This window comes from Falco rusticolus, chromosome 5 (genome assembly GCF_015220075.1).
Source record: "Falco rusticolus isolate bFalRus1 chromosome 5, bFalRus1.pri, whole genome shotgun sequence".
Taxonomy (NCBI): Eukaryota; Metazoa; Chordata; class Aves; order Falconiformes; family Falconidae; genus Falco; species Falco rusticolus.
Window position 1 is genome coordinate 55,444,797 of NC_051191.1, and position 27,513 is coordinate 55,472,309.

The 27,513-nt window shown below is 50.4% G+C and overlaps 4 protein-coding genes across 7 annotated transcripts; 2 read left to right on the forward strand and 2 right to left on the reverse strand.

The window, feature by feature from the left end:
* Nucleotides 1-2,489: 2,489 nt before the first annotated feature.
* Nucleotides 2,490-25,380, forward strand: LOC119149006 (cytochrome P450 2D17). Of its 2 annotated transcripts, XM_037389816.1 has the most exons (11): nucleotides 2,490-2,826; nucleotides 4,633-4,804; nucleotides 5,539-5,691; nucleotides 6,325-6,485; nucleotides 6,616-6,789; nucleotides 8,599-8,740; nucleotides 9,352-9,539; nucleotides 10,375-10,516; nucleotides 10,644-10,832; nucleotides 11,820-11,839; nucleotides 25,368-25,380. In XM_037389816.1, the coding sequence occupies exons 1-9, from the start codon at nucleotides 2,614-2,616 to the stop codon at nucleotides 10,820-10,822; spliced, it is 1,524 nt and encodes a 507-aa protein (XP_037245713.1). In that variant the 5' UTR covers nucleotides 2,490-2,613; the 3' UTR covers nucleotides 10,823-10,832; nucleotides 11,820-11,839; nucleotides 25,368-25,380. The 2 variants fall into 2 exon arrangements, with proteins under 2 accessions (XP_037245713.1, XP_037245712.1); XM_037389815.1 differs by lacking the exon at nucleotides 25,368-25,380 and having other exon boundaries at nucleotides 11,820-12,251.
* On the forward strand, nucleotides 13,597-16,094 carry NDUFA6 (NADH:ubiquinone oxidoreductase subunit A6). Its single transcript, XM_037389819.1, has 3 exons — nucleotides 13,597-13,785; nucleotides 14,394-14,509; nucleotides 15,414-16,094. The coding sequence occupies exons 1-3, from the start codon at nucleotides 13,659-13,661 to the stop codon at nucleotides 15,543-15,545; spliced, it is 375 nt and encodes a 124-aa protein (XP_037245716.1). The 5' UTR covers nucleotides 13,597-13,658; the 3' UTR covers nucleotides 15,546-16,094.
* Nucleotides 17,640-20,146, reverse strand: SMDT1 (single-pass membrane protein with aspartate rich tail 1). Of its 2 annotated transcripts, none has more exons than XM_037389820.1 (3): nucleotides 19,914-20,142; nucleotides 19,276-19,416; nucleotides 17,640-17,932 (listed from the first exon to the last, which is right to left on the reverse strand). In XM_037389820.1, the coding sequence occupies exons 1-2, from the start codon at nucleotides 20,067-20,069 to the stop codon at nucleotides 19,279-19,281; spliced, it is 294 nt and encodes a 97-aa protein (XP_037245717.1). In that variant the 5' UTR covers nucleotides 20,070-20,142; the 3' UTR covers nucleotides 17,640-17,932; nucleotides 19,276-19,278. The 2 variants fall into 2 exon arrangements, with proteins under 2 accessions (XP_037245717.1, XP_037245718.1); XM_037389821.1 differs by lacking the exon at nucleotides 17,640-17,932 and adding an exon at nucleotides 18,054-18,416 and having other exon boundaries at nucleotides 19,914-20,146.
* Nucleotides 20,357-27,460, reverse strand: PHETA2 (PH domain containing endocytic trafficking adaptor 2). 2 transcript variants are annotated; one of them, XM_037389818.1, is made up of 3 exons: nucleotides 27,210-27,460; nucleotides 25,821-25,944; nucleotides 20,357-25,339 (listed from the first exon to the last, which is right to left on the reverse strand). In XM_037389818.1, exon 3 carries the CDS (start codon nucleotides 25,329-25,331, stop codon nucleotides 24,516-24,518), a length of 816 nt encoding a protein of 271 aa, XP_037245715.1. In that variant the 5' UTR covers nucleotides 25,332-25,339; nucleotides 25,821-25,944; nucleotides 27,210-27,460; the 3' UTR covers nucleotides 20,357-24,515. The 2 variants fall into 2 exon arrangements, with proteins under 2 accessions (XP_037245715.1, XP_037245714.1); XM_037389817.1 differs by having other exon boundaries at nucleotides 26,844-27,460.
* Between the last annotated feature and the right edge of the window lie 53 nt (nucleotides 27,461-27,513).

The following is a 27,513-nucleotide window of genomic DNA, read 5'->3' on the forward strand; positions in this document are numbered from 1 at the left end:
AAGGAACCCAAGTGGGTATTTTTCAGCTAAAGTTCATAAAGTTGGAGTTCAAAATAAATTGAAATGGGCAGGGTGACTTCCTTTTGCTAGTGGGGTGACCAGGAAATGTGCACTGTCATTCTTTGGACCACACTTCCCATCTTTTCACTTGTCATCTGAATGCAGGTGTCATGAAAAATCAGCATGAGAGGAACCCCTTGATCACCTTTTAGCATTCAGCCAGCTCCTGCTCACCGAGCTCACTGAGTACAGGACTGTCACAGCTTTGTCTCCTAAGGCCTTGCAGTGGAACTGTTTGAAATATGGTGGGCACTCAAAAGCTGACAAACTCCCAGACTACTCTGCAAACATACTTCAGCTTTTGTTAGCTCTTCCAGGCTGTACTTGTAAGAGTGCTCTCTGTCCCATCATCCAGGTCGCTGATAAATATGTTAAACTTTATCAGCCCCAGTATGGATATCTAAGGGACGTCATGAGTGATCAGCCACCAGCTGGACTGATCCCAGTCCTTTGAGACCCATGATCAGGAAAATCATCCACCCACTTAATTGCCTACCTTGCCAGTCTGTATCTTATTGATTTAGCTACAAGGATACTGTGGGAAATTAAGGTAACAAATGACATGCGCTGCTCTCATGCTTTGAGGAGGCTTCCCTTGAAGAACAACCAGCTCTCCTGGGCCCCTTTGCTCTCCAGAGCAGCTCCCTTTGGGATCCTGCCAAGCAGGTCCCTGCTCTCCTGAAGGCAAGGGTGGTAATTGGTATTTGTCCTGCTGACTTCTTGCAGGATTTAGTATTTCACGGTTTCATGGTTGCTGCAGGCAAACTTACACTTGACCATCATGTCCTGGACCCATTCATCCCTTTTTGTGAATAGCAAACCCAACAGTGCGTGTTCTAGTTGCCTCATTGATTGCCTGTGTCAAGAAATTGTCTTCAGCACACTCCAGAAACCACCTGGACTGTGCCTGACCGTATAGCTGTTCCAGTTAAAGTACACCCATGAGTCCTAAGGCCTGTGCCTGTGTGAGATGGCTCTATTGACATGCTCTCCTTGATCAGCTAGTCTGTAGTGAGTGCCTGACACAACACTGCCCACGTTATTTTGCCCTCTTCTTCTTGCCCACAGGAATTCAACTGGCTCATCACTTGTCCCATGGCACTCCTCTGCATAAGGCACCACCACTCCTCACCCTTTCCAGCCTGTCTTTCCTGAAGAGCCTATATCCATCTGTGGCAGCTCTCCAGTCACTTGAACCATCCTGCCATGTCTCTATAATCCAAAAGAAATCATAATTCTGCAGTTGTGTGGGGGCTGGAAATTTCCCCAGTTGTTTTCTATGCTGCGTACATTTGTTTACAGCTACTTGAGATGAACCCAGAGTCATGATGCTTTCACAAGGGACATGCAGGATCGTGCTGCAGAGACTTCAGTGAGGGCACCTCTGCACACAGGTAATGTGCATCTAGGTGCCTCTTTGGGCACAGGGCATTTCAAGGCCCTGGCTGCATGCCAGAGCTGGCTGCACAGTCTTCGCAGGTGCATCGCTTTGCAGCCTGAGCTCTCCATCACTGTTGCAGCAATTGCTCCATTAGGAGCTTTTCTCTGATCATGCTGAGATCACAGATCAAACTGTGATGGGTTTACTGCTTCTTTTTAGCTAGAACTACCTATCATGAGAGCGAGCTTTATTGATCTCTGATGGCAGGGATGCCAGGAGCACATAGCTGTGCTGCTTTAGGAAATACTTTGACTATCCCCATAATTGTGTTTGCATTACTGCTGCCCCAGAGGCTGGAAATCTGAGGGTCCTTGCAATACCTGTGCTTTCTCCCTTGTAGCTGCGCTGCATTCTACAAAAATCAAGGTCATTGTAATGACTGACATTTGGAGTTGGATAAAGATTCTTATTCCCAGAAGCATAAATATTTTTTCAAGTCTCAGGTCTTGAGACTGTTTTAGACTGATTTCTGTGACAAGTGCTTTCTGTAAGGGAAAGCTTGGCCTAACCTGAGCTTTCTCAAGGGCCAATGGAACCAGCCCTGAGCCCTGCAAACAGAAACCTAGATGATCTGTACCTAGGAGCTGCTTCTCCCTTGACTTGTGTGGACATACAAGAAGGTGACACAGATCTAAACAAACTCTTTCCAAATCACCCCGTGAGAATGCAGCAGGACTGGATTGCATGTTTGGAACTGTGATCCCACCTCGGCTGTGGGAGAGGGCACCCAGACACCTGGACCTCACCCAGCCCTGCCCCACGGAGGGCACCAGGGCAGGAGCTGTCACCTGCAGCGGGGACGGGGAGCTCTGGTTTTGGAGGAGGAGGAGAAAGAGGCGGGATGACCCTCATCGCCACCCCCTCAAGGCTGAGCTGAGCAGAGGAGGAGCTTCGGTGTGAGCCAAGTCCCACATTCGGAGGCCAGCAAGTGCAGAACTGCAGGGGGAGAGGAGCTGGGAGGCACAGCAGGAGCGCAGGGAAGGGGGGAGAGCAAGGGGGGGGCAGCTGCCAGGGGGAGGAACTGAGAGAGGAGGGCAGAGGAGAGCAGAGGCAAAAGGAGGCAGAAAGAGTCGGGTCAAAAGAGGAAGGCTGAGGAGCAGACAGGCTACAAAATGGCATTAGCCCTGTGGCTGGGGTCCCTGCTGTCATCCTGCTGGCAAAACCTCTCTATACTGGGAGTTTTTCTTACGGTCTTTACTTTACTTCTCGACTTCATGAAGCGCAGGAAGAAGTGGAGCCGTTACCCGCCGGGCCCGGTGTCGCTGCCGTTCATTGGGACCATGCTGCACGTCGACTTCTGCAGACCCCACGTCTCCTTCAAGCAGGTGAGTGCTGGCCCCCGCAGCCAAGTGCCCCTCACACGACCGTGGGCCCAGGAAGGGTGAGGACCTCTGCTTGCACAAAGCCAAAGGGCAATGCTCTCTCCAAAGTCCAGGATAAATCAAGTCACTGCCTAAGAACACTGACCTGGCCCATACGGAGAAACAGGTGACCACACACCAACACTCGCCGGCCTCCATCTCCCAATCTCTGCGTGAGCTTGGTGGGAGATGCTGTTGTGCCCCCTATGATGGATGACACTTGCTCTGCTGTAGAGCTGGCCACCAACTTAACACGCAGGCAGGTATGGGGGCAAGGGAACAGGGAGGCCTGTCAACAAGGGAAGACAAAATGTCTGTGGGCCAGGAATGGCAGACTTCCCTGCCAGTTACATAAGCATGCCTACAGGCGTGTGACAGTTTCAGTTAAAGAGATCAGCTTGCGGGATTCGTCCCAATAGCAATGCCCACAGTCTCAGCAGCATTCTTGTTCAAAGTCGGGGCTTAGCTTTTCCCAAAGGAAAGGCACAGCACAGCTTACAACAGATGAACCACGGGGGTTTTGTGCTCCAGTTTGCAAACTCTAAAGGCCTTTTTTCTAGGACAGCGCTGTTCAGCTGTCTGTCCAGAAACTGCCAAATGGAGAAGCTAAATATAGCATTTTGTATTATTTGCTTGCATATAGTCCAAAAGATTACCATTTTCAAATCACATCACAGGGTCACACTAACCACAATCTTGACCAGTAATTGCTTTTAATGATGTATTTCTAGTGGCAGTGAAGTGCTAACTCTCTTTCCAACCTCACTGGAAATAGTCTTAAGTACTTCAATTCCTTGCATTGCTACAGTGCAGAAATGAAGGCACTTGACTTTTTAACAAACAAAAACCCAAACCAAACCAAACCAAAAGACCAAAAAAAGAAAAACAAAAAAACCAAAACAGCACAGCCTGTGGGGTATTGCTACTATTGCACTGTTTGCCAACAACATGTTCCTGAGTCTTTGTTCAGTCTTACTGACTAGCAGGGGAGCTTCAGCCTGCCTTCCTGGGAGTCTTATGTCCAGTCAAAGGGCTTGTCTACCTGGAGGACACTCAGCTCCATGGCAAGCTCCCATGGTGAATGTATGGCTGACAGGCTTACCTGTGCAGCCATCTTGCTGTCACCATTATGTCTTTTATAGATCATAACAGATGTATAGGGTGTGTGCCAGTTACCAGTCTTATTAGATGTGTGTGTGCTCCTTTTACGGAGAAAGCTGACCTGCAACTCCAGTGTGGAATTGCCTCTTCCACCTGTGTTTCTGGGATCCAGGCTCTGGGTAAATCTTCAGGAGCAAATGCATGTTAAAAAAAAAATAAAATATATATCACCTTGTCATCACTATTTCCTTATAGCAGAAGCAGACCAACTCAAAACTTGCCTGGTCTTTCAGATCAAAATAAATACAAGTGTTATGAGATAATTCATTGTTAAGCATGCAGCCTTTGAAAATCCCCAAAAAGGTCCTTGACCTTGCATTGTCAGACAAAATCCAAAATACTTGGCACAATGGTCATGGCAATAGTTTGGCCAGGATAGGTGTATTCTAAATCTTTCCACTCACAGGACGTTGATGCTTGCTTCAGCTGCTGTTTGGCACTGCTCTGAGCTGTTGCGCTGCAAAGACAAAGGTCAAAGATCAGCTGAAGGACTCCTAATAAAAGCACCTCAAAAATCACTGAATAGTAAAGGCCCTAAGGAAGGATACGGTGATATTTTTGACATTACATTCAGCTCATTTTCAGGGACATGCTTTTTTATCTTGACAGCTTCACAAGAAGTTTGGAAATGTCTTCAATCTGCAGAACTGCTGGACCAACGTGGTAGTACTGAATGGGTATCAAACAGTGAAGGATGCCCTGGTCCACAAATCAGAGGACTTCGCTGACCGGCCGTACTTTCCAGTATATGAACATCTGGGCTATGGAAGTAAATCTGAAGGCAAGTCCCTTGGAAATGGACATTCCCCACTGGCACTAGCACAAGGAAGACTGGGTAGATGGTGGGTAGGAGGAAGATTTTCTCAGTACAGTGCCACCTTCTCATGTCTCTGTAGTCCTTGTATGGCTGCCACCTTTTGGTGGTGACAAAATCATATTTGATGAACAGGGGGCTCCCCGTAGGGGCTGTAGTGCAGCTCCAGGTGCTAGCACACACCTCTTCAGCAGGGTTAGAACTATCGGTAGTACAACTCTCCCGCCAGTGTTGGAGCTGGTAGCTCCCGACACCTAGTGATTAGTGCTTATGCTCACACACTATGTGCATGTCGTTGTCATCACAAAAAAAAAGGGGTAACTTTCTTCCAAGACAAGAGTATTATCCAACATCCAGCCCACGTCTCTCCTCCTCAGCTCCTGTGTGGTGGCACAAGCTGCTACCCAGTTCACACAAGCTAAGGGTGCAATGCTGAATGGTTTGGGGGAAGGGGGGGTGATTCCTTTATCCTTAGCAACGTTGGTTGCTCTCATTGACACCCCCCTGCACCTTCACTAGCCATGCACGTGCAGGAGAGGTGCAGGAATCTATTTTTAGAATTGCTGTATGAACAAGCTGTACAAGATCAGACTTTTATCTATCCACACAGACCTTCAAACCCATGTTTGCTATTCTCTAGCAAACTGTGCTTGATGCACAGGTCAGAGCTACTGACATTTCTTGCTCATCCATAATTCCAGGGATTATTGTAGCAAAATATGGGCCCATCTGGAAGGAGCTAAGGAGATTCACACTGTCTACTTTGAGGAACTTTGGAATGGGAAAGAAATCCTTGGAGGAGCGAGTGACGGAGGAAGCTGGATTTCTGTGCTCTGCAGTTGAGTCTGAAGAAGGTTTGTCACATCCAGAAGGATGGAGATATCATAGAAAAAAGGCAATAAAGTGATGCCAAGAGAAGTAATACTAAAGCCACCTTCATTTGTGTGCAGTGCTCTCTTCCTAAGCAAATGCAGTGTTTCTAGTATATGCATTAGTGACCTGCTCTACCTTGAAGCCACTTCTACTTTACACGGTAGAGCTACTGTAGCACTAATCCATTTGAAACAGGAAATCAACAGACATAAAGAGGTAAAATATCATTATTCCCACAGTTGGGTAAATATTACCTTCATGGAGTTTAGTGGAACATACTGATATTGTCACATGCAATAAAAGCGCGCTGAGTTTTCACAGCACATTGCCTGTCATCTAAACACAAAGCAAAGTATTATCTGTCAAGTCACAGAACAACCCTGCTATTCATCTTTTCATGGGAGCTTTCTCTTTTAAACAAGGATCAACCAAATAGTAGTAGGAGATGAGAAGATCTTCACTTCCTAGTATGATGTGTAGTAATCTGAGTAGTTTGGAGGCTTTTTCTCTTGAAGGCATCAAGGAGGCATTTATGTATTCGCATTGCTGACAGCTGAGGTCCAGGAGCCTGGTGTTGCCTAGCTTCATTGCTTGGTCTCCATTTCCATTTTTAGGTAAACCTTTTGATTTACGTTTTCTTGTAAATAATGCAGTATGCAATGTAATCTGCACCACCGTCTATGGAGAGCGTTTCAACTATGGTGATGAGACATTCAAGATGATGTTACATTTGTTTGAAAGCTCTCTGAATGAAGAAACTGGATTCCTGCCCCAGGTAAACCAAGAGCATAATATGGTCTGTAAGAAGCTGCCCTCTGTTGCTTGAGAGCATTGTGTTTTCATTATTTTTCTTTTTGTATCACATAGTATCTTCTCTCTCTCTCTCTCTGTTTTTGACATCCCAGCTTCTTAATGTGCTGCCCATTTTGCTGCGCATCCCTGGAGTGCCACAGATGGTCTTTCGAGGGCAAAAGGTATTTATGGACTTCATAGATGTGCTCATAGAAAAGCACATGGAGACCTGGAACCCTGCTCACATCCGAGATTTCACTGATGTGTTTTTAAAGGAAATGAAGAAGGTAGGGTGACACCAGCAGAACCTCGGGGTCCAGGGGCAATTCCTCTACCAGTTTAATCTTGTCGATAGAAGCTGACTTTCCTCATAAAACCTAACTAATTTCCTAATTTTTCATTCCACGTTACATCTTGAGAAGAAAGGTGTTAACTTCTTCATGCTGTAACCTCCTTTATTGTCTTGAAAGACCACATTATCTGCTGATGTTCTTGTTCCTATTTTCTACCTTCATGTTCCCCTCTGAGTCTAGCAACTCCCTTCTTTCCAGCCTACACCATTTTTAAGGCATTTAAAAGGCAATGATTGAGAATTCACTAACATTTCCAAGTTTGTGACAGGGGACAAGTCAATATGCAACATTCTGTGTATGTCACTGCCTTAATGACTGATGTCTCAAAATCAGTTACAAAACTGCAGCAACAGACTGGCTTTTTGGTATCATTGCTCCATCCATAGCCTGTCTTTAAACCAAGTAATGACTTGGAAAGATGGCATCTCCATCAGGATGTGTGTCTTTGAATTGCTTGCTAAGAAGTAGTTCCCTGCAGATCAGATGAAGGCCTAAATCTGAACCTTACTGAAATTAAAAGGAGTCTTTCCTTTGATTCAGTCAGGCATGAAGTCAGTATAAAATCAAAGGTACTTCCATCAGCCCATCCATCCACCATATGTTTCTGCACATGGATTCACTAAATTTCAAGTGCCAGATGAGCAACAGTAGCAAATTCTGCCTGCAAATTGCTTCCGCCATCCAAGTCCTCAGGCTGGACCGCTGCTCTGCATTACGGGCCCTGCTGCGCTGCGGGCACTGGGCACCTCCCATCCATGCATTACCCCCGCCAGCTTGCACAGGCAAAGCGACGTGATCTACGTTACTCTGCACTGAGCAGCACTGTTTGGGGGTGGATGTGAGCCTGGCCATGTTGCCTCTTGTTACACCTCTCTTCTGTTCACTAAGGTCCCCTGATAAGCCAGCTGGGTAAATTCCTCTACTGGGTTAACTTTGGTCAGGTCAGCCCCATAGCTCCCTTGCCACAGATCTTTTATTGGAACAACAGTTGAGTCTTCAATGCTGTATTAATTGCTATTCATGCTACACCAGCATCAAAATATACAGAATAACTTAACAGAAACTAGTCCCTAGGAGAGGAAAGTATAAAGAGGATTAGAAAAGACAAGCAGATGAACTCATGCAGAGAACTTGTCATATCTCATATGCTAACAAATTTGAGCTCAATTAGCATTTGGATGAGAGACCAGTTTCACTGAAATTGGTGTTACAGCCTTAATAGGCAGCAATAATACCCTGATCTTTTTCTTCTTCAGTTGTAAGAAAACAGCAGGGCAGAAACGGTGAGAATCTGTAACGCATAGCTTTGGATAACCCCCTCAGAATACAATTAATTTTGCATTTGCCACATCAATGCAGCCTCCTCTCTACTGCGTGGGTTTTATGATCTGATCAAACTTGAATAACTGTGTTTCACTGGGGGAGGCTGTTATGGCAAGCGGCAGGGCCTGCTGTCTGTCTGAGCTGAGAGCACAAAGCTTTCCCTTCTGCTCTGAAGGCAGGTGTAGCACTCACCTCTCGGGATACAGGAGGTGACTGATGACCTCCAAATATGGGAAGTAACAGGGTTACCAGGGTAAATCAGTCATACGCAGACCATTGCCTGTGCTGTGCTTTACTCTCCCAATGAACTTTCTGGTCAGCAAAAATGGATCTAGCACTTCTTGGTACTTCTCTGGAACAACAGTCTTCTCACCCAGCAAGTACTCCAGCTCCAATCAGCCACTTGCTTGCTCCCCACAGGGTAAGGAGGCTGAAGAGAGTGGTTTCAACTATAACAACCTTCGTCTGGTGACTGCAGACTTGTTTATAGCTGGTTCTGAGACCACCTCCACCACTCTCCGGTGGGCATTTCTGTACATGCTTCTCCACCCGGAAATACAGAGTAAGTCAGAAGACAGGCAGAGGTTTGGCATCTTCCCTTTGACCTTCTTTTTTCTGTGAGGATCCTGAACATCTTCTCTTCATGGTTTTGGGATTTTGCAATGAGGAACAGCTTTGGTGATTGTTGGTTTAGCAGAAACCAGGAGAAACACTTCCCAAACATAGCTGTTCTGTCAGGGACTGGCGGCAGGGGGTAAGGCCTGGTAAAAGACTGGAGTTGAAAGGGCAAGTTCGCTCTCGCCTTCATTTTGACGGCTACCCGGGGACTTCCAATGGGCAGAGTACTCTCTGTCCAGTATTTGGAATAGATGCTAATCTGTTTTAATTTTCTAATGCTGCATGCACAGGTACCCTTTCAGCTGCAGAGAGAAGGAAAAAGGTTGCATGTAGAGTCACCAAACCTTTATTAAAGACGCTATGCACAAAGACATAAAGATGGCTCTGAGCAACTGAAAACAAATGCATTCCCCTCTAGTTTCTGTTCCTTTCTCTAATTGCTCATCCTCTTCTCACCTAGTATCTACAATCTCATGTTGCCAGCCTTCCTACAGCTTGTACCGGTCCCTTCTCTTTATCTGAGGGTGCTCAATTCCTTAGCTGTGCTGCTTTCAGGTAAGGTCCAAGCAGAGATTGATAAAGTGATTGGCAAAGAGAAACCACCCACCATGAAGGACCAAGTGAGCATGCCCTACACCAATGCTGTGATCCATGAAGTGCAACGCTGTGGGGATATCGTTCCTGTTGGACTACCTCACATGACGTACCGGGACACTGAGGTCCAAGGCTTCTTCATTCCCAAGGTGACCATGACCAGATAGGCAATGCAGCATCCTCTTCCTGTGCAGACACCAGGCATGGGGTGTGGGTGACTGCAGCATTGGTTTATGTTTAGTTTTCGCTGGTTATGTGGGAACCCAGCTGCAGCGGCAGCTCAGTGCAAAGGTTTGCCTTCCTGTCAATGAGCTATGACATTGCCTGTGTTGGAAAGAGAAAGTAATGCAGCCTAACAGGTTCTCCGGAGGCACACAGCACTAGCTTACTGGCTTTCCTAAGACGGCAGTAGTTAAAACTCTAATCTCTGAAGCTATTCAAATGCCACTGGCATTCAGTCCACTGCCGTTGTGACAGGCAGCTGCCCTCACAGCACTGGTAGCAATGCAAGCCTGGGATTCTTTTTTAGCCTTGTGATATCATCTCTGGCTTATAACATTGACAAGTGTAACAGGAAAGCTTTGCAATTTCCCTTGGCCCCTGTGAAAGCTGGGCTTTGAAGTCTGTCAGTCAGCTTTTTCTCTCCAGCTATAAAACAAGCCCAGGAGGATCTGAGAAGCAGAGGCTGTTTCTGCTGTGTAACCATGAAATTGGCATTTGCATACAATGGCCTTGTAAGGATACAAATTGCAAAAGTTCAGATGCCTCAGTGCACAGGCACCATATGTCATTGGAAAAGTGGCCTACTTTACCTCTGCTTTAAATCAGATACAGAGGAGGAGATTGGTGCCTTATTCTAAACCACCACGTGACAGTTGCCATTAGATGGGAGACATGGAGTAAAGAGGGACCAGCACTGATCTGTGGCGCCACTATAATGCTGCTGTTCTTACATAAGTTGTTTCCTCTTGCGGAGGAGTGCAGGGGACGACAGTCATCACCAACTTGTCTTCCGTGCTGAAGGATGAGACAGTGTGGGAGAAGCCAAATGAGTTTTATCCCGAACACTTCCTGGATGCGAATGGGCAGTTTGTGAAACCAGAGGCCTTCCTGCCTTTCTCAGCAGGTAAATTTGAGGGGAGGATCCAGCTGCAAGTCAGAGGTACAGCAGGAGGGGTGATCTGCTCCTCCCGCAGCAATTCCAGCACAGTTTGATGCCCTCTTTCACAGACACTTTCTACCCTCTCTTGCAGGTCGCCGTGCCTGCCCAGGGGAACAGCTGGCCAGGATGGAGCTCTTTATTTTCTTTACCACTCTAATGCAGAAATTCACCTTTGTGCTCCCCGAGGACCAGCCCAGGCCACGGGAGGATGGTCACTTTGCTCTCACGAATGCGCCACACCCGTATCTGATACGAGCTGTTCCAAGATAAGTGCACACCTGTGAGTCTTTCACTCACAGACCACCACCAATGCAAACTGTGTCAGAAATGTTGCAGGTCTAGGCAGGATCATGCTGGGTTCCACTCAAGATCTCTCAAATCTGTGCAGATGTCTTTAGCTGTGTAAAGTAAGGATGTGGCCCAATATATAGTTTAGCGTCATTCCAGTGCTGAATCTTGAATCAGACAGCTATAGCAAGTTACGAGTCAAGTTTTCAAGTACATATATGCCTGAACAGCCAGCTGGGCTGTACTTTGCTCTCTCATAATTTGCAGAAGCATTTCACTGAGCACACAGCTACTGAAAGAATTATTAGTCCTGAATTAGTTTCCTGAAATACAAGGGTATCCTGGGTAAAAGACAACCCTGGGGCCTTGCCAATTCTAGGAGAAAAAAAAAACTTGGAAAAATCTGTAAGGTATTCCTGGCCCACACACTTCCTTGTTAGCCCCACGACATACTCTGCCTCCCTTGTGGTGCCGCCCCAGAGCAGCACGTGCCTCTGCCTGGTGCCCAGGGGTGTCCAGCTCAGTCCTGAAAAAACAATCCAGGGCCACTCAGCTGGTTTGGCATGTGCTGCTAGTGGGCAGGGTAATATTTAAACTCCGTTTTGGAGCAGTGCTCCTCAAAAATCTTGCTGTCCAATACGTGCATATCCCCTTCATTCCTTCCTGTTATTTGCATACTCCTATTGCCTTCATTTATAGTGTGTGTATATATCTATATATCGATATATCTATATAGATATCTATATATATAGATATCTATCTTGCATTGCCTTCATTTACAGTAAGTTTTAATCCTGACAATGCTTAGGTCACACTGTCCCTTCAGCAGGAGTAAATACCAAGAAGGAGTACATAAATAATCCATATGGTGTTTCAGCCACAGAAGCAGGTCATTTGTGAAATACAGAAATTCCTGTATTTCAGGAGAAATCCTGGCGTTGAGATTTACCACCTCCTCTAATTAGGTCCTAAAAACTGCTTTTTTTTTGGCATTACATAGTCAGCTCTTGGGCAAGTGTGGAACTTGCGAAAGTATAGAGTTACACTGAAACAGTATGGCTGTAGATTTCAAAGCTATCTTTCTCTTTCTTCCTGCAATATTCCTGACAAACTGTTTTGCAAAGTGTTAAGATACGTCAGTGTTTAGATTAGTAGTAGCTACCCTTTAACCACATGGCTGGAAAGACTGTAGCATAAAGGAGCTTCTATGCATAATCACAGCTAAAAAATCTCTGAAACTGATTGCACGTGCACACATTCATCTTTCTAATAGTAAATTTGGAAGCTATGAAAACTATTGAGTGATGCAAATACTTACTAATACCATGGTTAAAATTTTTACCTCAGCAGGAACTGCACATTTATGTTTTTCATCTACAAAATAATCAGAAGGAATAGAAGTGATCTGAAGTCTTGTCTCTCACTCCTCCTCTTTGTGGTTGTCTCACATTCCTGCTACACGCTTGCCTTAGATACTCCCTTGACACCTCCCTCCTTACAGCCAGCACCCACACCTGTTTCTTTCAAGATCCTTTCAGTGTTTTCTGGTCGGTCCAATGACACTGAACTGCACACGCTCGGGTTTAGTTATCAGCACACACGTGTTTTTAAAGTGAAGGTTTCAGTGAACTAAACTTCAAACAGAAAAGATTCCAGCACTCGTGTATTTGGATAAAAAGCATGCGTATACCGAGAGTAGGGACTGCCTGTCTAGCATGCAGAAGTTGTTTAGTCAGGAGAAAAGGAGGCTCAGGGAAGACCTTACTGCTCTCTACAGCTGCCTGAAAGGAGGCTGTAGGCAGGTGGGAATCAGTCTCTTCTCCCAGGTAACAAGTGATAGGATGAGAGGAAATGGCCCCAAGTTGCGCCAAGGAAGGTTTAGTTTGGGTATTAGGAAAAATGTCTTCACAGAAAGGGTGGCGAGGCACTGGAACAGGCTGCCCAGGGAGGTGATGGAATCACCATCCCTGGAGGCATTTAAAAAACATGTAGACGTGGTGCTCAGGACCGTGGTTTAGCGGTGGTCTTGGCAGCCCTGGGTTAACAGCTGGGCTCGAGGATCTTAAAGGTCCTTTCCAACCTAAATGATTCTGTGATTCTATTCAAAAAAGTCGACCCGCATGTGCGTGCGGGCATCTGCTGGCACCGTGTTTTGGAGCCAAAGGGTGCAAGCAGATCACCGCCAAATACGGGTCTCTCACTGATCAGCGGGAAGGGGAATGCAGCTAGAAACCGCCGTCAACGCCACCCAGCCGGTGCCGGGCCGGCGGCTACGTGAGACCGGGGCTCCTGCTGCCCCGTCACCCGCCGCCTCGGGGCCTGCGCCGGCAGCTCGCCCTGCCGCCGGGACGGGGCCGCTCACCAGTGGCCCGCGGCAGCTGCTGCGCCCGCCCCGGCCGCCCCCCCCGCCGCCGCCAGGGAGGCTGCCGTGAGGCCGCGGCGCCTTGAAGGTGACCTCAAAGACCCCTGCGAGTCTCAGCCCGACCCCTACCCCAACGCCGCCTGCCCCCGCCCTGCCACAGCCCCGGCGCAGGCCCTGCCGGCAGGCGCAGGCCCACAGGCCCCGGGGGGCGGGGCACAGGGCGGCCCCACCCAGCCGCTCTGCTCCTCCCCTCGCAGCCGGCGGCGACTGGCGTTCCTCCCGACCAATCCGATCGGAGGCCGCCGGCCGCCGCGATTTGCCGGGCCCACCGGCTGGAGCGGCAGCGCGGCCGGCCAATAGGGAGCCGCCGTTCCCGTGCGCGCTCCCACCGGCGGCGGCGAAGGGGCGGGACGCCCCGCGCGGAAGGGTTGCCGCGGAGGCGGTGGCCGCAACAAGATGGCGGTAGCGGGCAAAGGAGCCGTGTCAGCCGCGGTGAAGCCGATCTTCAGCCGGGACCTGGGCGAGGCGAAGCGGCGAGTGAGGGAGCTGTACCGGGCCTGGTACCGCGAGGTGCCCAACACGGGTGAGGGGCGCGGAGCCGGCCATGCACGCGCGGGCGGGAGGGCGAGCTCAAGGTCGTAACGGCCACCCCGCGGCCGTTGGGTTTTAAAGGGACCGTCGGGGGCGCTGGTTACCCCCGGATGGGGGGTTGTGCCTCGCCCCGCCGCGGCCCCTGGCCGGCCCTAGCCCGCCACGGTGGGGCGGCCGCACCCGGCTGCGGGCGGGCCTGGCAGCGGCCGCGGGGCTGGGGGGGCTCGGCCGCCCCCCGGTGCAGCGCGGGCCTTGCCCGGCCCGGCTGCCTCCCCTGCCGGGGGCTGAAGGAGGGTCTGACGGGGAACCCCGGTCTCGTCACCTGCCGCTTGGCTTGCCTGGCTAAGCAGAACAGAAATCTGGCTTTTAATTTTCCAGGACGGCGGTGTGTGGCATGGTTGCCTGCCTCCTTAAAACCGCGCTGGGACTCGCACCGTGGCGGTGCTGTTCATTTGCTTTAAATCAATCACACTAGTGAAGCCAGCAGACACTGTGAGAGCCAGGGGCTGTGTCGTGTTTTGTGGGGTTGAGTTGCTCATCGTCAGTGGAAGAAATGAAAAGCAATACAGCCAACCTCTGTGGGTGTTGTGTTTTTCATAGTACACGTATACCAGCTGGACATCACGGTGAAACAGGGGCGTAACAAGGTGCGGGAGATGTTCATGAAGAATGCCCACTTTACAGATCCACGGGTGATAGACATGCTGGTTATTAAGGTACCAGTTATTCCTGGTTTGTTGAAACTGCAGAAAATGCAAGAGTGGATAACTAGGGGGGACAGACAGTTTTATTTCAGCCTGTGCTATGGCAAAGTTGTCTCCTGCAGTTCAGATGGTTTCTCTCTGTCAACAAACCTGTTGATAAGGGATCAAGCTGCTTTAGCATGCAGAGGAATAGGGTCTTACCTTAGTTGCTAGAATATGGATTTCTGCTACTCAGAATCTACTGGCTCTTCCAGTTTGCAGAGGTTTAAAAGAGGAAGTGCACGATAAGCAAAACGGTAGTTGAAATACAAAGTTTGTTGGATTTGATTGCCATTGTTTTCTAAACAAAAAAATCAAAGAAAGGGGGGAAAGATACTGCCTTTTCTACTTTCTACTTTAAAAGTATAAAATGACCTTTCTACTGTCTACAGTACTTCCTTAGGTTGGGATGTGGTTTTCTTCACTGATTCTGAAACACACATTAGAGTGGCAGCACTGGATGGGAGGCTGACGTTGGGTGGCAAAACACCCAGCTGTCTAACACATCTGGTTATGTCTCGGGTCTGAGACCTGTGTGGTTCAAAGCAATGATGAGCATACCAAGAGTGGGGCAAAGCTTCAAAATGGGGCTGAACAACAATAACGCCTCTGCAGTTCTAATGCATTAGAAAGCTTCCAGCCAAGGACTGCCATGGTCACCTGTTGTATTTCTTGTGTTTCAAGACAAGTTAGTCTGTCTGTCAGTATGTATTTGTGTGACAGTATAGTGATGCAGACAGTCTTTAGAAGTACAGAATTGTTGATACAGCTATCTTAAGGGTGTTTCTAAGTGCATTCAAATAACTTTCATAGTGCTGTGTAGTTAGACTCAGGCTGTAACTGAGAACTAGTCTAAAATTCTTCTGTCTCTCCGCAGGGAAAAATGGATCTTCAAGAAACCATTCAGGTATGGAAGCAGAGGACTCATGTCATGAGGTATTTCCATGAGACGGAAACCCCACGACCCAAAGACTTTCTGTCCAAATTCTATGAAGGCCATGATCCCTGAGAGATTGGCTCTGTGTCTTCCTGCCTTGTATTATGAATAAAGTTCTATACAGTAGAAAAAAAAATCTGTACAGAAAGATTGTATAGCACTTTAGGAGCCCAATGACTAACTGAATCCAGAGTGTGTGCAAGTCATTATGATTTGTATGACGAGCTGTGATTTCCTAGTTTTGCTAATTTGTATTTTCAGTGGATGGAGTTTGTCCCATCACTTGCCCTGGAGTTTCTGCTGAATAACCACAACACAGGCCTGACTGTGGGGCTTTCTGCTTAGCTTGCAGCCTCCTGTGTAGGTGTTAGCTTTGTGGAAGAGCGAGCAGGCCTTCAGAAAAGCCAGTGTAGTCACAGAAATATTCTTGTGCCTGAGGGTCATCTGTATTCATGCATTGTTTAGCAATTTCATGCTATGACTTTGTTGACCTTGTGGTTTTTTACTTGGAAACTAGTCTCTTGCTTTCTCACAGAGAATGGCGTAAAATCCAATAGGCAAATAAAGCCCTTTGTGCAATAAAGAGATCAGCAGAGTCCATTTCCCTGCTGTAAAATGAAATTGCCTGGAAAAATGGAGTTTTGTACTGTCATCTAGAATAGTGAGGTTCTGTAAGAGCTTATGATGCCTAGCGGAAGATGATGTCCTACTGTTACCTCCTCAGTTGAATTGGGAATTACTAGCTCCACTTTGAGAATGATAAGGAGAACTTGTTCTTTCACCAGTCAGAACAGGTTTTCAGCAGGTAACAACTCGGTGCTGGAGCTCCCCCATGTGTGATCAGCATTGAATGTGTAGTATGCTCAAACTTTTTTATCTTTGCCTAAATACTGGGGCTTTCTTCCCCATATGAGGACTGTAAAGCAGCACTCCTCCAGGATGTGTATGTATGTGTACCTAGGGGCTTTGAGGGTGGGGTGTTTCTATGGACAAGATCGACACTGTCAGGAAGGGCCAGGAGAGATGGTGGGATAAAGCAGTGGTAAGGAATTTGGCAGTATAGAAAACAGGAGCAGGGACGTGTTTGGCTCCCAAGAGTGGATGAACTGGAGCAACCGCTTCTCAGGTGGCTTTGGGGAAGAGGGGGCAACTCGGATAGCAAGTGACTGAAGGACCTGCCAGCTGCCTTCAGCTACAGCTTTTGGGGTTACTCAGATTGCAAGCTCCCTTTTCTCTCAGTAGCTACACTGGAGAGTTACAGATCAAACATCAAAAGCAGTGCCAATTAATAAGGGAGCAAATGTGGCTGTTTAAACTATACACCGCGCTAATGTGTGCAATATTAAAATAAACTTCAAGAACTACATGAATCCTGAAGGGAAAAGTGGGCAGTCAAGAGAAGAGGCTACATCTAGTGAGCAGAAACCATGAGAGAGACACTGGGGCAATGCTGGCTTAAAAATACAATAAAATAATTTATCTAACCTTTCAAGATTTTTGAGAAAACAGCTGGACTGGTATGACTGAAGATACTCTACTCATGCCCTAGCAGTAGAGAAAGCCTTGACAGTCTGTTATGCAAGGATCTAATTGCAATAGTAAACACTTCTGTGAAAAGAAGAGTTGAAGTTTACACACAGTTAAGAAAATGAATATATTTGGGCTCACGGAAGGAATTACTGAACTACCTAGGAAATACGAGGTACTTGGAGCTGGAGCGTTCACAGAGTTTCACTGTTGAGATATTAAGTGCTATAAAACACATCAGCATGTTAGTTTCCCACTCATGATCTTAACCTTTTACCAAAGCTACTCAAAACTTTTAACTTTGCGACGGTAATACTGTATTTAATCCCCAGTGAGGTGAAATTAGTGATAGTCTCCATCAGATGTACCTGGTATGTTGTAAATCAGCATTATTTGAACTGCAGTGTGTCAATATGCACTCCATTCTTTGAACAGGGCTGTGTTGTGGGGCTGCTGCTTCCTCTAGGATTCCTGTCGTGTACTGTAGATTAGTACTTAATTACAGAAAGGACTTGTTAGAGGAAATAAATACGAAGAGAGCTTCCTTACTGGAACAGGCATACAGAGGTAGAAAGGTTAAGACAGAAATGCTGGGACATAGGCAGGCACATGATCTATAAAAACACAAGACCAAAGTCATACATCTCAATCTCTTCATCTTTAATTAAGTGTTTCACATATTGCTAATAAAAGGATTCCCAAGCAGTCTTTGATGAGGTGAGCGTGTGTGTGCAAGGGTGCAGGGCCCATCAAGCACTTCCTTCAACCCTGATCTACAGATCCTGTCGTACAGACATGTGCAGGACACTCACTGGCAAAAGGAATAGAGCCCCCTGTCCCATTTAGGTTTAGGAAGGACAAAATACAAGTGGCAGATGTTGAAACCATTGTTTTGTCAATGGTGTTTTCCCTTCTGTTCTTCCATTACAGTTCTGCAAATAGAATAATAAGCCATTACTCTTCAGATATACTGTACTGAGCTCCAGTCTGGACCCTCCCCCCGAACCACACAAGGTGGGGGTGGTTTACATAAAAGGAGTTTCAAACAGGCCATTGCAGTCTTTACAATCTTTTAATTCTTTGGTTTTAGGTGCACAGTGCGTGCTGGAAAATCCCTTTCTCAAATGGAATCACCCACCAAACTGATTACAAAGCAACACTTCACAACAACTTTTTTAAAACGGCTTCTTCATTCTATAAAGAATCCAGTACATCCAAACCCAAACCTTTACACAAGAGTAAGCCAAACTGAGTAACATGAAATGGTGGAAAGTGTAGTGCACTGCAGATAAATATGAATTATTCCCACTCTTCCATTATCCAGTGAGTCTGAATGGTCCAACTACTCCAGAGATTTGCTGTAACACCCACCAGTTTGTTCTGATGGGTTCTGGAAGTCTCTTAAGTTGTTCACCTCTGTATAAAAATGTCAGGCAATAAGTGATTCTCTTTTTTGAATAGTCATTTTGAGAGTTAGCAGAAGACTTCTAAAATAGGTAAATATGTAGAACAGAATCATAGAATCATTTAGGTTGGAAAAGACCCTTAAAGATCAAGTCCAACCACAAACCTAGCACTGCCAAGTTCACCCCTATGCACCACATCTACACGTCTTTTTGAGTATCTGCAGGGATGGTGACTTAACCGTTTCCCTGGGCAGCCTGTTCCAATGCTCAATGATCCTTTCAGTGAAGAAATACTTTCTAATATCCAGTCTTCCCCTGGTGCAACTTGGGGCCATTTACTCTTGTCCTGTCACTTGTTACTTGGGAGAAGAGAGTAATCCCCACCTGTCTACAACCTCCTTTCAGGTGGTCACAGAGAGTGATATGGTCTCCCCTGAGCTTTGTTTTCTCCAGGCTAAACAACCCCAGTTCCCTCAGCTGCTCCTCATAAGACTGTTCTCTAGACTCTTCACCAGCTTTGTTGCTCTTCTTTGGATGCATGATGTAGCAGCACTGAAGGCTCTCTTTTCTGTCTGCAGTACAGATCCTCACTAACTACAGTTCATTTTGGATTCAAAACACAAGATCTAAAACACCATCAGTTTATTCTGGTCTCTAACAAAGTATGTTGTGGTGATTCTACATTCGGATACCAATCTGGCTTACTCTGGTATAAAACCAGAAAAGTTCATAGCCAGAGGCAATGCTGCGTCCTGTGTTTAACCACTGATGCACCTCTCAGGTGCTGCCTTTCCCAGCCTGAGATGCTCCTCCCTGCCCCAAGCCAAACGGGAAGTACAAACAAACTGCTGGTGATGTTAATAACATACCCTTTAATCATCATCATCGTCATCCTCTGGGACAAAGATATCATGTTCTTCAAGTAGGGCCGCGAAGTTCTTGCTGATCTGAGTCCCCACGTACAGGAAAGGGATCACAACGCTGAACACTCTGAGGAGACCGAAGGGCGTCTGCAAGGAGTCGATCGGGAAAGACGGAGCTTTACCAGCACGTCGCACTGGGGCTGGAGCCGGGTGTTCCGGCTCCGCAGCCGCGGCCGGTCCGGTGCCCCGGTGCCGGCCCTGCCGCCAGACCCCGGCCACGGCACCGCGCTCAGGAAGCCTCCGGCGCCGGGAGGGCAGCAACCAGCGGGGAGCTCGGGGCGGGGAACACCAGCGCCTTAGGCGGGGAGAGCGGCTGCCGGTACAAAACAGCTGTGTGCAGGCGGCGGTCACCTCGTCCCCACGGCGCGGCGGCCGCCGCCGGGGCATCACCGCCCCGCCCGGGGGGCCGCTCGCCTCACCCTCCCGCGGGCGGGCGCTCCCGCAGCCCCGCCCCGCCCATTAGCCCAGGCTCTGTCACTCACTCCCAGCGCCCCACCCGCAGCAGATGCACCCGCCCTGATTGGACACCGCTCCCATCTGTTACGCCGCCATTGGCCGCCCCCGCCCGCTCGCCCCTCACTCACCTTAACCGGCTTGGGCAAAATGGCGCCGCTGCGGGTGACGGTGGCGCTCCGGGAGGGCACAAGCGGCGCGGTCGGGTTGCGGCGCGACCCGCCCCAGCCCGCCAGCCTCGAGTAAGCGGCGGCCGCCGCCAGGAGCCGCCCGCCTGCCGCTGCCATCCTCCTTCCTCCTCGCCGGCCTCCTGTAACGGCCGAGACGACGCGTCACCCGCGGCGGCGGGGCCTGCGGCTCTCGCGAGGCTTGCGGGGGGGCGAGGCCGCCACTGCGCACGCGGGGGGGGCGGGGGCCGGTCCCGGCTGCCTGTCCCTGCCGCGGGGCGCGCCGCAGCGGCGGGGTGGCGGGCAGCCCCTTACGCCTCCCGCCGAAGGGCACACCGGGCCGGGTGACCCCGACCGGGAATCGCCGAGTTCCAGCGGGGCTCCCCAGCGCCACTGGCAGCACGGGCTACAAATCAAAACGGTTTATTTGGCTTCACGGCGTAAAATACAAATGGTAACAGTATCTTGAAATGCGTAATACAAGTTCCATGTATAAAACGAAGGTGCATGCAAAACCGCCTCTTCAAAAAAGAACGCGTCATCTACCTAACGGGTACCCACTGCAAGGGCGGGCGCGTTCCCGCGGGTGGCTGCCAGGTCCCTGTGCAAGTTACCGAGCACGTGGTGCTGGTGACATGAGCACGAGGTGCTGGTGACATGCCCCCAGCCGGCGAGGGCCACGTGTTCCCCTGTGCCCTTCGGCAAAACAAAGTTTCTCTGCAAAGGCAGTTGAGAAGGGTAAGACGGGGGGGTGGGGGGGTGGGGGGTGTCACCCACCCCCAAACTATTAATGCTGTAGTGATTGTAATGGAAAACGTCCACTCTTGCTTGCCAGTGTCCACCAAATGGCTAGCAGTGGCCACAGGTAGGATCTTTAGGTTACTCTTACCACTAGGACCTGGATTCAGTGGGAAACGTCACCGCAGTTGTTTTATAAAAGATAAATGTGCAGAAATAAAACAATACATTATGGGCCTGAATCTGAAATGCCAGCCCCAGAAAAACAGGATTTCATCAACCATTTTAGCAGGATTGGGAGCCCTTCTTGGCAGTGCTTACAAAGGCCATGTCAGAACTGCCCTCCTTCAGTCTTCAATTTCTTTTAAATCCAAGCATTCAGATTCAAGCATTTTTCTCTCATCACTTGCATTATTACACTAAAGAAAGTTCTTAGAAAAAGATTCTATTTCAGTACTTTTAAGAAAAGCAGCCATTCAGCTTTCACGTTCAGGTCCCCCTTTCCTAGGGAACTTGTTTTGTGCTGCCCAGACATTTTCTATTTTTAAAAAATAATAAGAGAAAGGAAAGGCAGGAGGTGAAACAGTCCAAACCTGAATGACTGGAAGAAAACTGTGTAGCAATTAATCAGTATTACTTTGCTGTCTGAGACAACGGGCAGTGAAAACCCTTGGCTCTTCCTTGCCTGGAGACAGAGAGGATGCTCCATTAGCCAGCTGCACGTGCAACTTCAGGAAGCTGAAATCCTGACCTGCTGCCTGAGGTCTGCTTCAAATGCTCTGCCAGCACAACCAATTCTCAGCTGAGCTGGTTTGATAGCCTCCATCTCAAGAGGAGGTGGCGAAGCACCCAGGTGCTTCCTGCTTAATGGAGCAAGCAGTGGTGGTCATTAAAAAAACCTGTATTCCCATACAAATTTGGACATGGCTCCAGTTATGGCTCTTTCTACTCACAAAACGGCCATCCCTGCTAGGTGAGCAGGGTGGTGGGAAGCCCTGACCATACACATCCTGACCAGTGCTTCGGAGACCTAGCAAAGGCCCAGGCACAGACAGACGGGCTGAGCACAAATACTGTTCAGGATTCTGCCGTTTTCTTCTTGGCACTGCGGAATAAAACACAAAATTACTCCGAATGCGATCGGACAGAAAGCAAAGCGCAGCACCTCATTTGCAGGATTTAGGATTTAGTTGGGCTCTGTGCTAATGCAAAGGCAGGTAGCACGGAAATTGTGCCATTTGAATGGGACAGATTAAAGCATTAAATATAAGCTCTTTAGTAGTGTTACTAGCACAATCCGGGCTTAATAAAACAAACTAAGCTTCTTAAAAGTGAAACTGCCCTTAAATGAATAATACTGTTTCAGTTCCACTTCTGACAGAACTGGCTTTGTTAATTTTTTTTTTTCCCCTTTCAAGTCACTCCTGATACTTGCGTCTCATGTGGGAACTTCCATTACATTTTGATTAATTTTGGAAGTTAAATCTTTATCATCGAACTGTCTCATGTAAGTCTGAGACATCAGGAATATTTTTCTTTCTGCATTACACTAAAAACAAACAAACAAACAAAACAACCAACCAACAACCAAACAAAAAATACCACAGAAAAATGCTTGCCAAATCTGACTGGCCCCAGAATACCCATGCTCAGAGCAAGGAGGCACCAGGTCATCCTCTGATGCTGCTCTCCCGGCATGGGGAAGGGGCCAGGTTCCCAGCCAGGGATGCTGCAGCACAGAACTCTTCAAGCAGCAGGCAGGGAGGCAGAGATGGCTTGTAAGTCCAGCCAGCTGGGCTGCTGACACAGCCTGGGCACTGGCCCACGGCTACCTGCTCCTGGTTTTCACTTAAAAAGCAGAACAAAGGTAATCCTCCCAAACTCAGAGGTTCTTACTGTGAAGAAATACAGGCATGAACTGGAGAGGACTGGATTGCGCCACCACATTGTGAAGGTTACACTCCCACTGCCCAAAGTCATAGTTGTAAGATCTGATTTTAGATCTGATTTCCTCTAATATAGCATTGAGCCATAATTAGGCAGAAGGCTGGAAGCTCATCATCCAAAACAGGGATATATTTTCAAAGGCACCAAGAGTTAATGGAAGTCATTTGATTTCTGTATTGGCAATCTCTACTGGCTACTGCTAAGTATTAAACTGAATGTGTTTAACTCCAGAAAGGCAAATAGGTTCCTACCAGTCACAACCTAGAATGGCCTCTTGCTTTCCTAGCAAGGCTCGTTAATAAAACAGGGCAATAAAAACAGGTTTAACACTGTTAGACAGGAAGCACAAGACTGCTTCACCTATTTTTTTGTGCTCAGAAAAATAGCCCTTGTCAAGAAGATAAGGGAGAAGATTTATAAACCCTCTATCCAGGGTGTTCTAGCCCCTGGACTCAGCACCCACCTACTTGTACTGTACGCCTTCTGGCCAAGGTTTTTGACCTACTGAAGGGCAAGTCCAATTCTGTAATGAGGCGACAGATGTGCCTCTCCACAGCCCTCCTCACCCGCTGGGGGGATGGGACATGCTACAGAGATCAGCCAAGTGACACTGACATGAAACTGGAGGGAAGCATCAGCAGGTCAGGTGCTGGCTTTGGTAGAAGGCAGTGGCATGGCTTTGACACTAGAGAGGCGAGTCCAGACACTGCTGACACGTAGTTAGTACCACCTGTAGCTCACTCCCACACCTTCACTGCTCCACCTGGGACCAGCCCACTTCCCACTCCTCCACAGCCTCTCCTCCAACTGCACAGCTCTGCCAAGAGCCGCAACAGCAAGAGAGGCCCTGCAAGAGTGCAGCTCTGGCCACCGTCTCGGGCAAGCTGCCCAACAAGCTGGCTGGGCACTCCCTATATGGCACTTTGCAGGAGCTACGATCTGCACAGAGGCTGAGAAATTCACCCCTGGCCAGGCAAAGAGGCTTTAGTGTCCTTGTTCTGGAGCAAGAAAGGCTTGAGCTGGATATATTAACAGGCTTGGCTACTGCTTGATAGAGTTCAGATCAGCCCTGGGGAGCTCCTGGTCCTCACTATTGCTTCAGACCAGGCTCAATGTCTCCGTTTCAGCCTTGCTGCTGAGCTTGGGCACCCAAAGAGATGGATGCAAGCCCACGAAATCAACATCCTGAAGGATCTAGCAGGGAGGAGGGGTAGTGCAGATGAAAGTAAAAAATCCCAACGATGCAAAATCCTGACCCTCATTGCCCTGGCTGCTGGGCCAGCCACAGCCACAGTGGCTTACACATGTTCTGTGGTGACAGAAGCATAAGGTTGGAGGCACCCGCCAGGGCCAGTGGCCCATTGCAGGCGTTTCATAAAAGCCCAGCCTTATCTGCAGCAAAAGAGCAAAGGCAGAAGGACTTTGGCGCAAGACCACAGACAATAATAACTGCTGACCTGTACAAACTTCCACGCTGAGAAACAAAACAAAAAAAAAAGTGGTGAAGGAGAAACAGGCAATGAAGCACCTAGAGCATCCACCATGCCAGGATGGCAAGGGGCCAAGCCCATCAGGTAAGGTTCGCTGCATACATGCTGATTTGTGCCCCCTCCACACCTTGTATCACCAGCAGAGGAGAGTTCAAAGGCAGCTCCCACTAGTATTATACATTCTCCAGCTGTATAAAGCGTCATGGAAATGAAATGCAAGGTTTGGGGGAGACCTGGATCCCTCCCACACACCCAGTGAAGCACACACGCACCGCACACTCGGCCACCAACCAGGGCAGGGGGCAAGCAGCATCCCTTGCTTTGCTCTTCCTATGTGGGAGACAGGCTGCTGGACACTGGATGGCCAGTGGCTCATGCCCCGCGCCCCCAGTCATGGGTGTCCCCCCTTCTGCCTCTCCTGCCACTCCCGTCTCAGCGCCGCAATCTCCTGCCCATACCAGCTGTGCAGCTTGGAGAAACAGGCCGTCTCTGGTGACACTGGACTCTCCGGCATGGCTGGCGAGAGGCTGGGTGCTGGGGACCCTGTGGCGCTGCCGGCAGCCGAGCGCCGGCGTGGGGGTAGGGGCGGGGGCTTTGGGTGCCCCCCGTCATGGTCGGGGCAGGCAGCCCCCCCTGGGATGCCGCCACCACTACCCCATGTGGAGTAACCATTCTCCAGGACAGCAGGCTTCTCCTGAAGAGGCAGCAAAGCAGGGTTGGAGAGGTGCCTCTTCCTGCCGGAGGAGGAGGACCTCCGTGGAGACTTGCGGCAAGCGGCCAAGCTCTTGCAAGCCTCTTCCAGCTGCTTCTCCAGCTCCCTCACCACCAGCCGCATGTAGTCGAAGCTGGCCCGCGACAGCGCCTTCACCCAGGCCTCCATGGCAGCCTGCCCATCGGCCACCAGCACGTAAGCCCTGGCGCCAGCGTCGTCAAAGCGGATGGCGAAAGCAAACTCCTCAGCAGCCTCACACAGCTCCACAGTGCAGCCCTCCAGCACCACCAGCCCCATGGGCTCCCGGCTCTCCCGCTCCTCGAAGTAGAAGAGGAGGTTGCCCTTGAGGACAAACCAGCGGCGCTGGTAGGAGGTGGAGTGGTGGTGGTGGGCATGGTGGTGGTACCGCTCCACCCGCTTGCGGAGGAAGCCAGCATGGTCAGCAGGTGAGTCACAGGTGGCATAGTGGGCCACGCTCCGCTCATTCAGCTTCATCACCCCACCTAGGTGCAGAAGAAGAAAGAGGGCAAGAAGTCAGCTCAGGGCGAGGAACATCTCACCCACCCCACCAGGAGAGGCTGGGTCCTACCCCAAGCCCACCATGGGGAAAAGCAGCCCCAACACTGCAGGACAGCATCTAACCCAGCAAGCACCCCTGCAAATGGCAGGCTGGTTCCTTGCTGCTGCAGAGGGGAGGTCCTCACCAGAGCCTCGCACCTGCCTTCTCCAGGAACACCACCACTGCTGCTTCGTTTCTTATTCCACGAGTGACCTACTTTGCTGGTTTTTTTATGGGGTGCATCAAAGAAATTTGCCTCTGTGCCTGCAAGGCATTCATTTCTCTATTATAGGGCAGGATAAAGAGGGTGTTTTCAGACCCAGGGGCTCTGGGACCTCTGTGTTTGAGGCCCCTCTCCCCGCTCCCCGTCCCCCTGCAGGACCACTCATCCCCACCAGCAGCACCCCCAGCCCAGGCAGGCTCACCAGCTGTGGGGCACAAGGTGCTGTACCAGCTGTGTGGGTCAGACCACAACTCCTTGCTGCCTTCCTTGAGCGGGCTGCTCCCTTGCCAAGGGCCTCCAAAGCTTCACCGTGTTGAGCCCCATCCCTGCTTGGAGGAAGGGTGGCAGAGTCACAAACCAGAACAGCTTGGGACTGAAAGAGCAAAGATCTGCATCGCTTCCACCCCAGAAAGCCGAAGCCTCTGGTGCCTCTGGTGCACGGGAGCAGCCAGGACCAGGCACCACAGGTGGGCGGCTCTGGAAACTGGGGGCACTTGCATGGGCTTCGAAGCCTCAGCCCCACCCCAGTGCAGGCTGTGGGTTTGTTTTTTTGGCTCCTGTGGGTTTGGTTTGGTTTTAGTGAGAAAAAAGAAGAAAAAAGCGCTTTTGTAGAAGCCCGTTGCTGCACCATCTGCAGAGGCCCCGTGGCAGGCGACTCGGCAAGCTGGCTGGTCCCGCAGCAGGACACAGCGCGCAGCCTTTGCGGTTCTACAGCTGCCAATGGATCTCAGGCCGCTGATGCTCCGCAGAGCAACGCGCAGCAAACCAACCCCAGCTGCCGCTGCCCGGGCAGCCGTGGCGGGGTGGGGTGGGGGCTCCCCGCTGCTGAGCGACCCCCAGAATCCCTCCCGGAGCCCTCCTGCCCCTCCAGGGCTCGCGGGGCTGGGCTGAGGACGAGGGGCCACGGACTCCAGTTGGAAAATAGACAAAAATCCCATCGGACGTAAGGAAACGTTGTTCTTTGGGGGTGCTCTGCTCTCACGCGGCTCCCTGAGGAATACTCGGGCCCAGGACAGCCGTGGAGGCCCTGGACAGCCCTGACGCGAGAGGGCTGTGGGGTCCCACCGCCGGGGCGGGGGGTGCGCGGTGCCGCGCTCGGTGCCTTTGTGTGTGTCTCCGTGTTCGCCGTGTGCCTGCCACGCCGCCCCCGCCCCGCCGCCCCCCAGCCCTCGCCCAGGTCTCGCCCCGGCGGCGGCACCGCGAGCCCCGGCCCGGCCCGACTCACCTCGGGCCGCTCCTGCTCGGCGGCGCTCCCGGCGCGGCGGGCGGCGCGGGGCCGCGGCCTGGGGGGCGGCGGGAGCCGGGCGGGGAGGCTCTTGCGGCTGCCGGGGCCGTCCCGCCGCTCCGGCAACAACGCCCCGCCGCCGGCGGCGGCAGCGTGGGGCGGGAGGCGGCCCGGCGGCACCGCAGGCCGCCCGGAGCCGCCTTCTTCCGCGCCTCTGCCCCCCGCCCGGCGCCCCTTCGGGGACCCCGGGGTTCCCACCCCGGGAGGGACCTACAGCCCCCCCAGTGTAACTGTTGAGGGGCAGCAGCGGAGGGGTGCAGTGCCAATGGGGTGCAACAGCCGTGGGGTGCAGTACCGACGGGTTACCGGTTACGGGGCGCAGCAGCGGTGGGGTGCAATGCCAGTGGGGTGCAGCAGCTCCGGCAAGGTGCAGTACTCATAGGGTGCAACAGCGGCGGGGTGCAATGCCGGTGGGGTGGGGTGCAATGCTGACAGGGTGCAACAGGGTAGGGGGGCGATACCAATGGGGTGCCACGGCCGTGGGGCGCAGCAGCAAGGGGGGCGATACCGGCGGGGTGCGGTGGCTGTAGGGCGCAGCGGGCCGGGCTGGGCCGGGCCGGGCCGGGCCGGGCGGGAGGGAGGTGGCGGGGGCGGGCGGTCAGGTGATGCG